The 17379-nt window shown below is 38.7% G+C and overlaps 1 protein-coding gene across 1 annotated transcript in view; it reads left to right on the top strand.

Moving 5' to 3' along the window:
* The window catches only part of COG5 (component of oligomeric golgi complex 5), a 173782-nt gene that overhangs the window by 139523 nt on the left and 16880 nt on the right, over positions 1-17379 (top strand). The window contains exons 15-18 of the mRNA XM_084206189.1: positions 10902-11012; positions 12373-12435; positions 13234-13337; positions 14665-14902. Of these exons, the coding sequence (XP_084062315.1) occupies positions 10902-11012; positions 12373-12435; positions 13234-13337; positions 14665-14902 (516 nt within the window). The remainder of the gene's footprint in view (positions 1-10901; positions 11013-12372; positions 12436-13233; positions 13338-14664; positions 14903-17379) is intronic.

Below are 17379 nucleotides of genomic sequence, written 5' to 3'. Positions count from 1 at the left end.
GGTTTGTTCCGATGCACGTTGGCCTCACTTCAAGGATCAGCAGGACGTGTTTGTTTTTGCTGCAGAAGGGCTGTCTTTTGAATGGCTCCACGCTGTCACCCTGGTGTTTGTGTCAATGTCTGCCACTCTCACTTGGCAGCACAAGGTCAGTAAGGGCTGTGACAGACACTCAGGAATTAAGCTGCCATCCCAGCTGTGCACATCTCCAGTGGGGCCAGGCAGTGCCTCCTGGCTGGGGAGGGCTCCCCTTCCCCGGAGCAGTGCCTGGCTGCCAGAGCCCTCCTGGCCTTGCTGTCTGCAGGGTTGCCTCTCCTGAGCTGCAGCTGGAGGCTGGGGAAGGAAGCTGTTGGCCCAGGCCAAGGACTTGCTGATGAGTGTCCTGCCAGAGTAGTGGTGCAGACAGTCGTGTGCCAGATCCAGGGACCTTTCCTGGCACCCTTTAGTGGGTGGAGCCAGTATGTGACTGAGACTGAACAAAAGCGAGATGCAAAATCTGTTCAAGAGGAAGCTTGAAATGCTGACAGATTGGAGTAATTTTTTCTTGCATCTGGAATTCATGCTTCCTCCTGCTGTAAATAAATCTCTGAGGCAAAAGTTAGGAGATGTGATTTTCTTCTTGTTGCTTTTGATCTTAAGATTTTCTTAGATTGCCAGAACTTCAAAATATATACTTTCCACAACATGTTTTTCTATTTGCAGAGTTTGTCAGCTGTACTTGACTTATTTTCATATAGCATTTGGTGTTTCTACCAGAGTTTTAGACCTTGAAAAGAGTACAGCTGTCCATGGCATTGTGGTTAATTGTCAACTTAAAATACTGCTGGATGGGTGCAAGAAAACTCTTGGATATTAACTCCTCAGGGTTCAGCCCTTTCTTCAAATAGCCAAGCATTTCTTTGAGCCAACTCAGACGACACCTTTTTGCATGCCAGTGCAACCAAGCCCTTCTGTAATTTAATATTCTATTTTTAGTGAATGTAATGGATGGAGATACAGGCTGAAGACTATCTATCTATCTGTCATGTTCAGATATTTTTAGAGCACTGATCTTTGTAATGCTGATCAGCACCAAATGTATTACATAAGATTAGCATCAAAATATATACAATGGAAAGTCAGCTCTGCAGCAGTTGTTCTTAAATTATTTTTAGTATTGCCCACAAAACTTGTATAGCTCAGTGCATTGCCCTGCCATTGTGCTCAGCCTCTGTAGGAAACATTTTAAAAGATTCATTTTATCTTTTCTCAGACCTTTTCAGTCACAGGTCTCCTTGCTGAGGCTTCAGGTTAGATAGTCAGTGATGCACATTATGAAGATTTTAATAAATGTCCACTTTCCATCAGGACTGAAACTGAGACAAATTGTCTCTCGTTGTCCTTTGATCCAGCTAATATTTGAACTTGTGACTTGTAGGTGCAAAATTCCAAATTCTCTTTTACTTACATCCCTAGCTACCGTTGTGTTCTTTATTAGTGCTCAGGTGGCTTCATCTTTTGCAGTTACCCGTAATGATATTTTCAATTTTCAAATTTAAGTGGATACTCATAACTAATATCTTCTCATTTAATATATCTGGTTCACTAGCTAACCATTTAGAATGGATTGGAGTAGGTTACTTGGCAGAGTTTTTGAGTTTAGAGGCAGACTGTAAGAAAACAGACCATATTCTTCTCACACCACTCTAGAAGAAGTATTTTTGTGTTTCGAATTTTCTGAAAAAAGCTGATCCTTTCCTTGGAATGTTTTTAAAAACTACTTTGTAATTACTGAGGTTTAAAATAGATCTCAACTTTCTGCATATCCATCCCATCATCATAACTATTTGTAGCAGATGAATCTTGATTTTTTTTCATAACTTCTTTCTTAGTGGGTTTATGGTGCATGTGATATATTATAGTCAATAGAAGAAAGTTTGCTGTTTGTTTCTGGTGATGTAGTGTTGAAGGTGTAAGGCTGTCATGCCATGGCTTTACAGATCTTCCAGGATCTGTCTTCCTGAGAATGCAATTAAATGTGCTCTGATCTTGGTTTATATTACTACTGTTAAAAACAATCTCTACTTTATTAATGCTTGCCCTTGGTGGCTTGTAAACATTGTTGCAATAAAGAGAATGAGGAAAGAAAAGGCTAGAATTCCAGGTGGAATAAAACCCCAACAATTAATTCAGCTTAAAACAGCAAGCTGAGAAAGATACAGTCTTTACAAGGAATTTTGTAATGTCATTTGTAGAAGAGAAAGTGTCATGTTTGATCACAGCAATGAAGATTTAAATAAGCTGTTTTCAGGGGGTTATTTAGATGAGAAGCAATATGAAAGGCATATTTTTGTCCAGACTCTAAAAGGCTAAGTGTATTATAACTGATCCAGGGACCATATTGGAACATCTTGGCTTAATCAGGGAAATTGTGAAAAGCAGAAGCACAAAGGAGGGTGGGATTTAAAAGTTAAAATATTGCAATGAGAAAACACGTGGATGAAAAGGTTTGATTCATAGTTTTCTCTGAGTATTCATGGAGATAGGATTTTTTTTCTCAACCTTTCAGTCTGTCCTTAGTGGTTGACTAGGAAAAGGCAGAGAGCAGCTGGACTAAACAAATTCTCCATTGATTTTGCCCCACTCTGTCTAGTCTGGCGAGACAAATATCCATAACATGTTGCAAAAAAAAAAAAAAGTTGATTCTGGTTTCTTTTAGGGAAATAAAAAGAATGAAGACCTTTCTTCCATTATGGAGGAAAGCGTTAGTGAGTTAGCATTATTCGTATATATTTCAAGGAGAAATGTACCTTACACTACCCAAAAACATTTTTTTGGCCCAGTTAATTTATACAAATTGCTCAAATGAAATATGCTGGAGTAGCAAGAAAATGGATGCGAGCTGCATCTCTATTAGGATGTTTACTGATGTTTATTGACATAACTGTGTGGTTTGGGGTAGCTATGTTGGATTTTTTTCCCACCCATCCTCTTATGTGACATAGTTAAATTCATCTAGCTGAATAATTCAATCAAGTAGGGGAGAGCAGGGTGGAGAGGGAGAGAGAAAAGATTTCCTGGAACCAAATTCTTCCAGTGAAGGGATAAAAATGCACTGGAATTCTGGCAACAGATTTAAACCCCAGCAAATTTATGAGGCCTGTGATGGTTTTGAATTGAAAAGCATGATGAATCCTTATTGTAATGACACAAAGTGAATTTCTGATTGCCTTTTTTATTATGTGATCTTATAAGAATTAATCCATGTCTCCTATTAGATGGTGTTATATTGAATTGTAAGCTTTCATTTGCGGGTGAATCACTAGTCAGGACATATTCCAACAATGAGATTTGTCTGACAGTTCCAGGGAAATGTATCTCGTCCTCCTGTCTAAATGTCGAATATTGCGAACTTCGGAGGGAAGTATGAAATCTAATAAGCTCACAAATCTTCAGGAACAGGAGTGAAATGACACCTGAGGAAGGGTTTATGTAAATAACGGGTCAGTAACAATGGTGTGAGTAATGTGAAAGATTATATTTTCCCCACTTCTCTTTTGAGATGCATGAATTAATTGTATTATGCCAGTACCTTGAAGACATGGTATTACTGTCAATGAAAAACTTGTATCCATGCTATTTAAATGAGAGAACCCAAAAATATGAATTCAATGTTTGGCACATTAAAAGAATTCATTAATAGGTATTTAAATAGAATATGTGGGAGGCTATTATATAATAAAATAATTTCAGAATAATTGCTATTTAACTGTACAGTAATAAAAGCTAAAGATGGTAGTAGGTCTAATTTAAAAATAATCAAAAGTCAGGTAAGGTTTTGTAATTTATTTTTTTGATGGAAAGATGAGAAGAGCTTTGTTGAAACAGTCATTAGAAAGTACTTATATTGGTCAGAGAATACTTAGAAATATTTATCTGAGAAATCACTTTAAAAAGCATTTAAACTTTTAAAACTGTAATTAAAAATCTGGAGGAGAGAGTTACATTAAAAAACTTCATGAAGAATTTTCTATTTTCTCATGTTGTCTTTTGCTGGTTAGATCGTGACTCACATAACAAATGTGTGATTTTTTAAACTTTTTTTTTTTTTAAGATATACTGGCTAAACTCCAGGAAAAAATCATCCAAACATAAAAGTCTGATTTTGGGAGTCATTTTATCTTGCGAGAAAATTGGTTAAAAAGACTTCTTTAAGTCCAGTATGTTATTTTGCTAGCATGTAGTAAAAGAATGTGATTGCACAATTCTTACAATATTTTGTTATAGTAAGCTCTAAATTATTTCTTAGCAAACTAAATGCTGTGATTCAGAAAAGGACTTTGTTAAATGTTGATATTATATATATATGGTAAAGGATTTGTAAGTTTTCCATTTTGGAACAGCTCTAATGAGAGTTGGACCGTGTAAAGTTCAATTATAAACTTGCGTGGGGTGGTAAAATTCTAATCTCAGTTAATGCCGGACTCGATACTACAAAAGGCAGATGGCAATTCAGTGAGTTGATTGTATTTTTTATGTGTAGGTGAATATCACCCAATCATGTTGAACCTCTCACGTGTCTTGGGGATGGATGTGTCTGCTCTTCACCTCTGGAGGGACATTCTCAGTAGCTGGCTGAAACCAGGAGCTAATGGGATTACATATAAGATATGATTAGTCATTCAGTCATTAATTTGGCAAGCATGAAAAATGCAATAAACTGTTACTGTCAGAGATATCAGGATCAACACACATTGTCCTTGAAATCCTCCTCAGACTTGGGCTGGCTGGATAATAGAAGGGGCATAATTTTCTGTAGTTGGGAAATTATTCCAAGTGTTTCAGGTTTAGGATTCTCTGAGATTCCTTAAAGGAATGGGTTTTATAAGTGCTTTCTGATATCACAGTTGTTTTAAAGCAGCTCATTGTTTAAGCACCATGAACCATTAGTCACTTTTGGTACTTGTACAGTGCTTTTCTTCTCAGATGATTCAAAGACTTGGAGATAAATCCCGTCTTTTCTGTTACAGAAAGACCATTTGCTGTTTTTCTTCCATTTCTTTGGCTTTTGAAAATATTAAGGAAGAAGAACCAAAACAAAGCAGAAATACGCCTGAGGAAATGGTTCAATGATTGCTGCTTCTTTTAACATGAACAGTATGAGCATGATGTTCGGTCTTTTTCCTGGTCAAGTCCCTTCAAATTTTTCTTTCCAAAGTAATGATTATATTTTCTATAAGATTTTTAATTTCTTCACCATAGACCTCCTTTTCTATATTTCTAGAATATTAAATTTTCATTTTTCTGAGCAAGCTAAAAAAATAATATTCTGGAAGCTACAAGAATGTCCTGAAGGTGCAATATGCATGGTATTATGTACATTTTAAATTATTGCCTGAATTCACAGCTTACTCCTTTCCTCATGTCTTGAAATATTTCTTCTTTGCAAAATTAGAAGCCTCTCCAAGAACATAAATTCTTACTTATTATTTATTCTTAAATTTTAGTTTGTTTTTTTTTAAAGCTGAGCATTCATATTAATTTATCCTTATCAGTCAAGGATCTTACTTCCACTGACACTTTCATTCAAATCGTACAGTTCAAACCTCTAAATTATGTCTCTTCTTTTTGCAAATTATCCTCTAAGTAGCTAATATTTAAGTGGAATAGCTAACAGAGTTCAGATTCTTCTGTATTTTTCTGCTAAGTGGTGCTTTTTTTTTACAATAAGTAGAAAACTGATTCTACTAAACCTTTGTGGGTTTTAGGTATGGAAAGATATTGTAAAAGGTTCCTTCTGCAGTATGGAAAACATGAAACCTAAGAGTAAATCATCCCAATTATTTGTAGTTTATGGGCCAAATCCCAGGGCCAAGCCCTATTGACTCAGAGGCTCTCTAAATGGATTCTGTGCTTTATAATAAGTTGTTGTGATCAGGCAGGAGGCCAAGTAGCAGATGGATTGATTGCCTTCTGCCAGAGGTATGGCAACATCAGCTGCATCTATTAGGAATGCATTTATTGTTGAAAATGTCAGCTTGACAACTGCAGTTCAGTTTGTGCTATCAAAACACTCTTCAGTCTCGTGATCCTGGACTTGGATTGAGTGATTTGTTGAGAAGCCCTACTTCAGTCTTATTTTTGGATCTTCTCCATGCTCCAAAATTATGATGATGTTTCCTGCTCTAAAGAAAATGGGTTTGCTGAGGCTGTTTCAGAGAAATCAAATAAATGGAGCTTTCCAAAACTGTCAATAAGGACGTATAGGAGATCTTAGTTGCTAAGTGTGAAACTGAAGTTTTTCACAAGATATGTAGTCTATGAAGAGAATAGTAGCAAACCAGCTCACAAATCAGTGTCTCTTCTGAGCTGCCACCTGTTGAAAGAGGGGAGTGTTAGTCACTTTGAAGCACTAAAAAAAAATTACAGGAAAAGATGTATCAATAGTCTGAGCTTTCCTACAAGAAAAGACAAACTCAGTTAGCATTTCATTTATAACCCAAGGGAGAACTGATGATTTGATTCATGGCCTAATCTAAATTCTACATTCATTGCTTCATGGTGAAAACAAGAATTTAATCCCAAAGCAATCTTATCATTGCACATGTCTCAACATGTGAGATCAAATCCGTGCTGTCAAATGTCGTGTCTGTTCTGAGGCATCAAACACAGGAAAGTGTCAAATCCAGAGCACTGAATCTGGTTATTTCCAAGACATATTTCCAAAGTAGGTCTATGCAAAGGGGTGCAAATACATTTATAGGGTGAGAATGTATCTGACAAGACTACTAGGGATCTGTGCTACTGCTTTAAATTCCCTTTATAGCTACTGAAGGGAAATAGGTGCATACAGGGTGCAGGTACCGTCTTCCCAAAGCAGGGGTTTTAAAATAACCTAGGTAAATTACTCAAGGAAGTTCTTACTTCTCTGCTTCATGGTTTCTTGCATGTGGTCAGGTGAATCATTCCTGAAATTTTCTGTACTGGGCAGACTGACCCAAGATGAGGCACCTGCTCTCTCTGCAGGTGAAGCAGTGAAACCACGTAGGTGTACTGAGGGATACAAACTAAAATAAACTATTTTTAGGAAGAACTTCTGAATTCAGTGAGAGCACACTTCCAGTCATGGCTTACAGCTTCTTGACCATGTCAGGCTGAAGTAAGACAGAGGACCTGAATTCAGCTTGTTCCTCTTTGTGACACAGTTTTTGTGTATTGGCTTCTACAAGTGTCCTTTTCGGTTCAGTAGGCTACCTGATATCAGTCTACTGCTTAGGTCTCAGATTCAGTTGAATTAGATTAAAAAAACCCCAAAATTCTTCTGTGCAGCTTCCTCCAGCTAGTCAGCTGCTGGATTGAACCTGTACATTTCAACCTCCTACTTTAGAGAAAACGCTCATATATGTCAGAAAGGCACAGTCTCCCAGTGTTCCTTTCTCATTTCAGTTTAACAGCTGCCCTTGCTGTTTTTAAATGCTGCGTGGGAAAGAAGCTCACATTCACATTTTTTAGGGCACCACGAGACACAGCCTTTGTCCCAGTGCCTGGATGCATGGTACAACAGTCCTGGCTAATATTTCCTGGTAGGACACCTCTCTGCCTCACTGTTCCTCACGAGCATCCCACGTTGGCAGGGTGCTCCTAGCTCCTGTTGGCAAAGGGAGCTCACACTGATGTGTCACCCCTTGCAGAATTGATGCTTGCTGGGGAATGGGTGCCTGTGCTACTGCCCATGAAATTACTGTAAATAGTAGACAGGCTGGAGGTAAAAGCAGAAACAATTTAACCAACTGAAGTGAAGAGTGTAAGAAATCGATTGCTGTACTTAAGGCAGATACAGAAATGTAGAACAATTACAGTCCTTGTTGCTGCTGCTCATTCAGGTCTGGCTTCAACATCATTTCTTTTCCTTTATTTTCAGCTAGCAGGCTTAAACCAGACTAACTCCCAGGGTGACTGACAGCTCCCTGGAGATGGGATCTGGCCTTCAGCTGCGCTTGGTCTTTCACTTGTTTCCCAGAATAGATTCTGATTTGGGATGAAGTCACCCCTTCTGTCCCCTTTATTTCTGCTGAGCATATTTCACCCTTCCTGGCTTTCTTCATTTCAGGATATATCTGACTGATTAAAAAAGCATCTGATTTTTTCTCCAGTGCCCTCATCATAAAGAAGGCCTGTGGACTGTGTCTTTCAGGCAGCCTGAGCAGACGTGCACGGGCTTCACACTTATTTGACTTTACCTATTTACACAATGCAATCCCCAGTGGCCAGATAACAGAGGAAAAGTTGCACCACCACTGGGTTTAAGTGCATAACCTGTGTCTAGCACAGAACTTTTGAAGTACTTTCTGTATAAAAGAGAGTGATAAATGGGAATTGTTGGTAAAACCCTTATGTTGGAAAAGAAACTGAGGGGGGGGGTTATGTCTGTAGTAAAAGGGCCACAAGCCTGGCTTCTGAGAGCCAGGGAGACACAATAATGACATTTTTCCTAACTGATTGTATAATGGATCTAAGGGGTGTGAAGAATTCAGTCTGAGGCATTAGAATACTGGAGTAATGATAAACTGTCAGAAATCCAGACTCATGCAGTGACACAGTGTTGGTACATGAACGAAACTGGACAGAGTGCAGAACTTCCTTGCCTTGAGGCAAAGTCAGAGAAACCATTGTGGTGGCAGCAAGAGAGACTTCTGTAAATGGTAGGACACACCTGCCCATGTAGATTCCAGGTGTGCCATGGTGTTCTCATGGCACACCTTCAGAAGAAACAGTCCTAGAGAGCCCTGGGCTGCCCAGTTCCAATTGCTAGTTACAAGAGTCAAGTTTTTCAGGCCTCTTTGCTTTAGACCAGGAGTTCTAGGATGTACAAGGGATCAGCACATCTAACTGTCAAAGTTCAAGTGGATTAGTTAAAGGAAATCTAATATGATAAACAGTTTTACAAGGATTAGTTGTTTTTAAGGTATTTTCAGATTTTGCCTGTGAAGCTGTTGTGCACTGTTGCTGACTGCAAGAATCTCTTGTTATTGCAGAAGGGTTATGTTTGTACTTGTAAATGGTTTTACTTACCAGATAAGCTTTTTCACCAGCAGGAGAGATAGAGTCCAATGTCTAAGAAATTGTGAATGCTTTACAACTCAGAGGAACTGAAATTTAAGTGACTGGGATGCAAAATTTTCCTGGTGTAATAAGATCTTTTATGTAAAAGTTGTAAATGTGCAAAACTACAAATTAGTCTGTACAGTACTTTAAAATGTGTGGAGAAGAAGGTTGTTTGTGTCTGGGAGGGTGGTCAGCAGCATGGACAGGGTCTTTCTTTCCACAGCTGTTTTGTTATCAATCTGTGAAGCTGTAAATGTGAGAAGAAGAGTTCTAAAAACCAGTCAGGTCTGTCAAAATGAAGTATCTAGAAGGAAACAGGGATGTTATTGCTCACATGGCTGTTCTCATCAGGGAGGCAGGAAAATACTGACACAGCAATATATTTGTCAACCAGTTTAAGGATGCATTTTGATTTCAAATAATTAAAGGCACATTGGAAAAGATATTTCCTTCTACAAAGGCTTCAGAAACCTACTTATCCTGAAATAATCCCTAAATTTGAAGAAAGAGAAATGAACAGATATTGTCACCATAGTGCTGTGAATGAATCAGAGGTCCTGGGTGCTTGCAAAAACCTGTCTAAAACTTCATCATTAGCAATGCTGGAAAATCCTAGATAACTGGGCTTGTATGCTGTCTTTATGCTGTGTGGAAGCTATGGGAAGTATGGGAATAGTCTTTCAGTAGTAAAGATTCACTGTTTCTCATAAGTTAAAATTTTTCATGTTATGTTTGTTTCTTTTGTTATTAAACAATTATTATGGTATGCTCAGTTTTAGTTCAGGAGCTTTCTGTAGGACCTACAATTGTGTCTAGACACATTCCATGAAAGCCTCTTTACCATTTGCTCAGTGAGTTGAATATATTTTTACTGAGAGACTTTTGGAGCTAGATATCTTCAGGTATTTCCTGGAGGATAATTCTGTATCCTGAAACATAGATAACTAGTTGGGTAATTATATCTCAATAAATCCTTCTATTAATAGGTATTCTTGCTTTAATGTTTAGATGTACTTCTAGAATTCACATCGCCATTTTCCAGTTCTTTGTATTTCTGCAGCTTTGAATGCACAAGAAAAATTTTGTTTGTTTACTAATTACAGTTTATTATATTTTAAATTATAAATATATGCTATTGTGTCCTTACAAGACTGTTCCATAGTTAATGGCTATTTATTTATCTTCCTGGAACTTCCATTTCTGTCATAATAATAAAAAATGCATGCTTTGTGCAGTTTAACTATGAAGAAATATTTCTTTGATTTTTGCTGAAAGTCATAGGTAAAACTCCTTAATGACAGGTCTAGCAGTTTTGGTCCTTGTAGTTCTATTTTTCTGTTGACTTCTAAGCCTGTAATATATCCAAAGCTCTAAGCCATCTATCTGAAAAAGCAGAGCTTTTAAGGAGAGGCTGGAATAGCTGTCAGAAGAACAGACTGAGGGCATACAGAAGGATGTATGCTGCTCATAGAGAGAAGCTGCTGGGAGGTTATTGGGCTTTGTCAGGTAGGTGACCTGACCTTTGTCAGGTAGGTCTCCAGCCTCTGAGAGTACAAAGCTGAAGTTTTGCTGGGACTGGGTATCTCCAGGATCAGTGTGGGTCTCAGTGCTGGTCTGGGAGCTGAGACAGTCTCACAAGGTTCCTGCTGCTGTTGTTCAGGCTGTTTAATCTGAAGATGGAAATTCTATGAATGAAGGCAAGAGTTAAGTGGAAGAACTTTGAGTAGTGAGGGCCTGTGGCTTTTTGCTGTGTCATGGTTAACTTTGGGGAGACACACTGTTTAAAGAGTTGGTACCAACAATGTCTGTGATCCCTGCAGCTGTCTACTCAAGGAGATGCCAGCCAGGTGATTGGGCCACTGACAGAGGGCCAGAGGAGGAACGTGGCTGTGGTCAATTCTCTGTACAAGCTGCACCAGGCAGTTCTGAAGGTAGGCTTCTTTTGGCATTCCTCTTCTTGCCATAATGTTACCTTCTTGCTCTATCCTGTGCTTATGCTCCATTCAGCAGATGAGAACTCTTGACAAATAGAGCCCATTTTGTGTTAAGAGCTGCACCTTACTGTGCATTTGTACAGCTCTTTGAGACTGGGCTGGCCCTTGTAAGCACCACTGTATGACAAACTGTCAATATTAGAAGAATAAAAAATAAATTTCTAGAGAATAATCACATCTGACAGCCATTACTTTGTGAGCATAAACAATTGAACTCTTTGTTTTTTCTTATCTGTCTTTGTACTAATCAGGCTGATAGCCCCCTTGCTGCATCTGCTTCAGCCCAAGCTTACATTTTTCAGGAGGCCTTCAATGCTTTCCCACAATTGTGGCCAAACTGAAAAGAGGAAGGAAAGGGTGAAATCAAGAAAAGCAATAGCTCACAAATATCTGCATACATTATTACTGTGACTGAAGTCTGGCCTGGAAATTTTTCAGGACTAAGCACAGTTATGAATAATTCCAATTTACTGATTTAGTGATGCCAGTTGTTACACAGTCTTTGTAAACTAAACCAAACAGATATATTGGTAGTTGCAGTTAATCATATTTAAATCCTAGCCTGATTAGAAAAAAGATCATGAGTACTCCTGACTCTGGATATGTTCAAAGAATTTTAAAAAATGCTAAAAAGCCTAAAATTTCCTTGGATTTTGCAAACAGATGGTAGATCAACTTTTAAGTCTGCTTTTTCTGTTGTACTTAGTAATGAACCTCATGTGTCTTAGTGTTGGAGGGAGATCTGATATGATTCAGTCTTTGAGTTCAGTACTTTTCTGGCTTAAAAATACTATTGTGTAGCATGTTCAAGACTGTAAGGAAATTGGTAGAATAGTCCTTTAGATCATTCCTTGACTCTCAATTTTATTATTGTTTTAGCTGTACATAAACAACTATTTAACATGTAGTGCTATAATAGTCATAATACTGAGAAAGAACAACCATTCCTTCAAACGTTTGCCACAGAGCTGCTTGTATAGTTCTCCATGAATTCTATACTTAGCAGTGGGAGAATACACCAGTTATTTTTATTCTGATTCTGTTAGCCCTTCAGCTAAATTTCAGCTTAACTCCATTGAGTCATTTCTTTGCCAAGGCAGAAGCAGAGTCCATAGGAAATCTGAGAGCAAAGGATTGATGATGCACTGAAAATTCTGTCTATATAAAGCACACTTGATAGTTATCTGTAAACACTCATTGCCAAGGATAACTCAGTATGTTTTTAAATGATGGTGATATTATGAATTCTAATAATTTATTGAATGCTGACTATTAACAATTACTTTACAATTTTTAGGTTATTACCAGTCAGAGCTCATTTCCAGCAGCTGCTGAGCAAACTGTCACAACTGCCTTAAAGGTAATTGAATGTCCATATGCTTCAGGGATAGGGCTGAGCTTGGATTTGTTTGTTAGACTTAAAATGGGCACTTATTTCCCACCTATTATTTTACCTCAGTATATTCAGTAACAGGTATACAAATACTCTGACATTTCTAATTTATTGTGCCTGTAGCTACATATGTGTTACCTGTGCCAAATCACGCTTGAGTCATGCTTGTATTCAGAATATTCTCATAAGGGTCAGGACATAGATGTCATCTGACTGTGAAAATAAATGTCTTTCTCTGCAGCATTCACACAGCAATAGCTGGATCTTTCATCACCCCCTTCCTCCCCCAACAGACATCAAATTATAATTTTTATGTGACCTGGTACTTTCCTGGAGGGGGATGTGGATGGCAGTGCAGCCTCTGTGGCTGACAGCTCTCCAAGTCTGTCCTGCTGGGCACTGACCTGGGAGGGGTTGTGTGCAGGGGAATGAAGGGCAGCTTGTGTCTGGGGAATGAACAGCTGAGCCAAATGTGCCCCAAAACATGTACATGTACAAACCAGAAATGCCAAATTGCTCTGCACCTTTTTGAAGGAAGGCTTTACACAGAAGCAGCAAACAGCCTTATTTCTGTACTTTACTGGTAAAATCAGTTAAAGAAAAAATGTTATCTTTAGGTTTGGTTCTCCTATTTAGCATTTTCTAATGCAAAATAATAAAAAGCCCTGATAAAATGATTTTTCCTAAGGTATTTTTGAGGTGTCAGAATGCAAATGCTTCTGGTTTTTGTTTCCTTACTTCTGCTTTTTTCTTATTCTATTTTAGGCAGTCCATGATCTAATGGGTAGTGCTGTTCAGCCGCTACTGAACTCTGTAGGAGATTCAGTGGAAGCTATTATCATCACTATGCACCAGGAAGATTTTTCTGGGTAACTAGAAATATCTTTGAAATTTACCATTGCTCGAGTAAGATGTCCTGCATGTGTGTAATGGATTGTTATTGCCACAATGCCCTTGAAGCAAGAGTGCTTGTTTGTTGAGGGGAAGGTGATGCTTTATGGTTAATGAACACAGGAAGCAGAATTACACATATCTGTTGAAACAAATTAATCAGGTAGCATCTGTCTTGTCTCCCTCCCCCTTTTTTTATTCCTATCTGTTGAGTAAGATTCATTTCAAATAGAAAAGGAAAGCTGACAAGAGGCCATTTTTGTGCTTAAAAAAATTATTTTGCTTTGAAAATGGGGCTTTTTTGGACAGTCTTCAGAAGTGTCAGTATTCCTGTTTCTCAAAGCGTATAGCCTGTGATGTAATAGTTAAAATTAACTTTTTTAAAGATTTAAATCTCAGGTTCGGTATGTTATGCTATTTTTCCAGTGTATTTTCATTAGAATTTCCAGGATTCTTTACATGCCAAGATCATGAGTCTGATGTGTAATTGAGGCTTCCTTCCTAAATTTTATTTTGATTGTCATGTCTGTTCTGACATTGCGTGTACCATCATCAGTTGTCCTGTTTTCTGTCTTGAAAATTAACTGAAAATACTATATTTTCAGAGATGTTTTGAATTTTCCCTTTGAATTTTTTTTAAACAACATTTTACCCTTACTCTCTTTTGGCACCAGTAGCACAATACCTCTCTAGGTGGGCAAACAGTTTCCAGCCAAAGGCTAAGTTTTGTTAGATAGCCTGTGTGTTCTTCTGAGTTTGGAAGAGCTCTTTGACTTGACTGTCAGTCGAAGAAAGAGAAAGAGTATTGGTTTGTATCCAGGGACTTCTGTGCTGCTTCTGTGACACTGACTTTGTAATCCTGGTTTGGAGGAATCTCAGAGACTTATTCTATACAGAGAACAGGTTTGGGATTTACAAGCTAAATTAGTAACCCTGTGACATATGTTTATATTTTAAGATCTTATTAGAACCATTAGACTTTGGAATCAACAACTGTGACATTGAAATTTAGGATCTGGATTTCAGGTGTAGGCTCTGCAGTTTGGGTAGGAGTGGGGTGTTGCCCTTTATCTTGTTATTTCTTGTTTCATCTTTTAATTCTTCATGGGCATGGCTGATAAAGAGATATTTTCTGACTGTAGAGAGAGTTACATGCTCCATATTCTGAGTAGAAATGATACTCTCCAATTCATGTCATGACTTGATGGTGTAGGAAAAAGGTTAAAAGAATCCAATAGGTTTTGGTTGTGCTTTAAAGATTAATTTAGCGGCGCCTATTTCTTTTTCTTCTCTTGTTTTTTTCAGATCATTATCCAACTCAGGAAAACCAGATGTCCCTTGTTCTCTCTACATGAAAGAGCTTCAGGGTTTCATAGCAAGAGTCATGAGCGACTACTTCAGGCATTTTGAGTGTTTTGACTTTGTCTTTGATAACACTGAAGCCATGGCTCAGAGAGCAATTGAGCTTTTCATCCGCAATGCCAGTCTGATCAGGCCCCTCGGAGAAGGTGGGAAGATGCGCCTGGCAGCGGATTTTGCACAGGTACCCCCCCTCAGTGCTGGTTTCTGCTTTTTAGTGTCATTTCACTGATTTCACTGAAAAGTATCAATGCTTTTGTCCCTACTAAGGTGTAAACAGGCAGTTGTAGAGATTGGTCTAAACATCCTCTCTGATAAGATACTGGATCCTGAGAAATGCATCCACTGAGTCATTGAAGATCCCTCATCACTGTAAGGCACATTCAGGGAGGTCTGACAGCTTCCTGTCCTGGTGGCTGTTGCATTTCAATTCTGCTGCATCTTGGCATGTTGTCCCACTGGGCTGACCTCTGTGGCACGTCCATCATTTGCCACCATTCATTCACTTCATTCTTTCTCTCTCTTCTAATGGAATAGGGTGTGTCACTTCCTTAATCACTCTATATATCACAGTGCCCACAGTGGCTAATGGCTAGCTCAGCTGCTTTGCAGTGAAGGAGACAAGCTAAAGAAACATCAATATCCTGGGCAAGAGCTGTCCTATGGAAAACAGAAGGGCAGTTGTCTTGTGAGATTGTCTTTGTGACCCAATTGACTGACCTGCATCTCAGCTTTGCTTAACTCCTGTGCAGGACTAAACCACAAAAGAAATTGCCAGATTCATATCCACTACCTGTCTGTGTTATCTAGTATATTAAAATTTAATTTGTCTGCAGTACCACTGTATGGTTAATGTGCCAAAGAATCAGGCATCCACGGATCAATCTGAGGCTGCCATTTATTATTATCCAAGTGGAAAAGGGAATTAGCACCATCTGTCTGCATACTGAGTGCTAATTTTGCCTGGTAGGTAACTGAGGTAGGAGAGGAAGGCAGGGAGGGAAGAATTGCTGCCACCTCCACTCCTTCTTCTGGCTGCTTTGTATCATTTGCCTGTGAGTTACATACTCCTGAATAAAATTTTTTTATTCATTACTCAAAAATAGCAAATCAGCCCTTAACCACAGAAATGAAGGGGAAGTTTTCAATTGCTTTCAGCCAGAAGGTTCCATTCCCTTCTCTATTTTGAAGACAATAGCATAAAATTGGAAGCAAAAAAAGGACACTTGACTCTTCCTGTGGAAGTAATAGAGATAATTTTTGTAATTTATGCTAATTTTAACTAAAGTCATATAAATTTGAAAATATTTTCACCTGATTGTGCAGTAAAAGCATCTGATCTAAGCACCTGTTACAATCTAAAAATATAACTTGTTAATAATTTTTAAACACTGATTTTTCTCATTCTGACATGGGCTACCTTTTAAGTGAAAAATGAAGATAATGTTTTTGCACAGTGTAGAGGAATTTGCATGGTTTTCTCCACTGTGCTGAGTATAACTCCTCAAAGGACAACTGTGTAGGGATAAATATTCTGATTTCTTTTGTACCACAGTATCAAAATAGGGTTTGAATTCATTCCTGTCTCCTGCCTTCAACTGTTGCTGCATCTGGGGGCTTGTGCTTTTCTTTTCTTCACATTGCACCGTATTCTTGGCTTGTTTGAAAATGGGCTTAAGACAAGAAATCTGTGTCCAACCAGCTGCAGGAGCCAGCTCAGTGCTCCCTCTGTGCCTTTGAGCATCTCTGCTCAGAGCTCCTCTGGGACTGTAATGTCCAGAATGGCCTGGACACTCTGTCCTCTTGCTCAGGATAGAAGGAAAAGGACTGAAGCATTTTGAAAGTGGACACTGCCTTACATCCATGTTTTCTGGGATGTGTGTGCTTCTCCCAAAAACCTGGTGGATTCTGTGGATGTGCCCAGCATGCCAGCTCCTGGGAGCCTGGCAGGAAGGTGGTTGTTGCTCTGACCCAGCCAGGAGTCCTGGTGTAAAGGCAGCTTTAGTGGGGACTGGGAGAGGTTGCTGCTGCTTTTGGCTGAGGAGGGCAGGGAGCAGGGCTGCTGGCTTGATGAGAAGGATAAATTTTTCCAAATGGCCATAAGTGCCATGTGCAGGGTTTTTTTCAGTCCCAGAAAGGCACTGCATTGTTGGACTAAAGCCAAACCCAAAGGAAACAACCTGCCTGGAAAGATACTGTGTGTAGGAGTAGGTTTGTTTATAAACTGGTTTTGCTTGTCTTGTAAAGTAATTTTGAATTTTTTCTACACAAAAAAAGGGTTACATGTTCCTGCTCAGAACTGACTTTTGAGATCTAAAACCCTTTCTGGTATTTTGGGGTTGCTTGCAAGCAAAAGACCTGAGCAGAAATCTGTCCAGAAGCTTTGATTAATTTGAGTTCTTATTATAAACACACATGCAATGAATCAAATAACCTTTGATTGCATCAGATTCTGGGTTTCTCATGCTTCTTCACATTCCTTCAGGGCACTCACAGAGTTACAGCTGCCTTATACTCAGCAAGAATAGCTTTGGCTGAGAGTCTGATGCGAAAATTTTTGCACTGAAAACGTGTTTTACTGATAAGTTGCCTCAAAACAACAGGTGTCCACACAGAAGGGAGAAAATGGATTTTGAGTTCTCTTCATTCAGAACTGGGTTT

Source organism: Fringilla coelebs, assembly GCF_963513975.1.
Source record: "Fringilla coelebs genome assembly, chromosome: 5".
NCBI classification, from domain to species: domain Eukaryota; kingdom Metazoa; phylum Chordata; class Aves; order Passeriformes; family Fringillidae; genus Fringilla; species Fringilla coelebs.
Note: the sequence above shows the minus strand (reverse complement) of the source record. Positions and strands in the feature narration are given on the sequence as shown.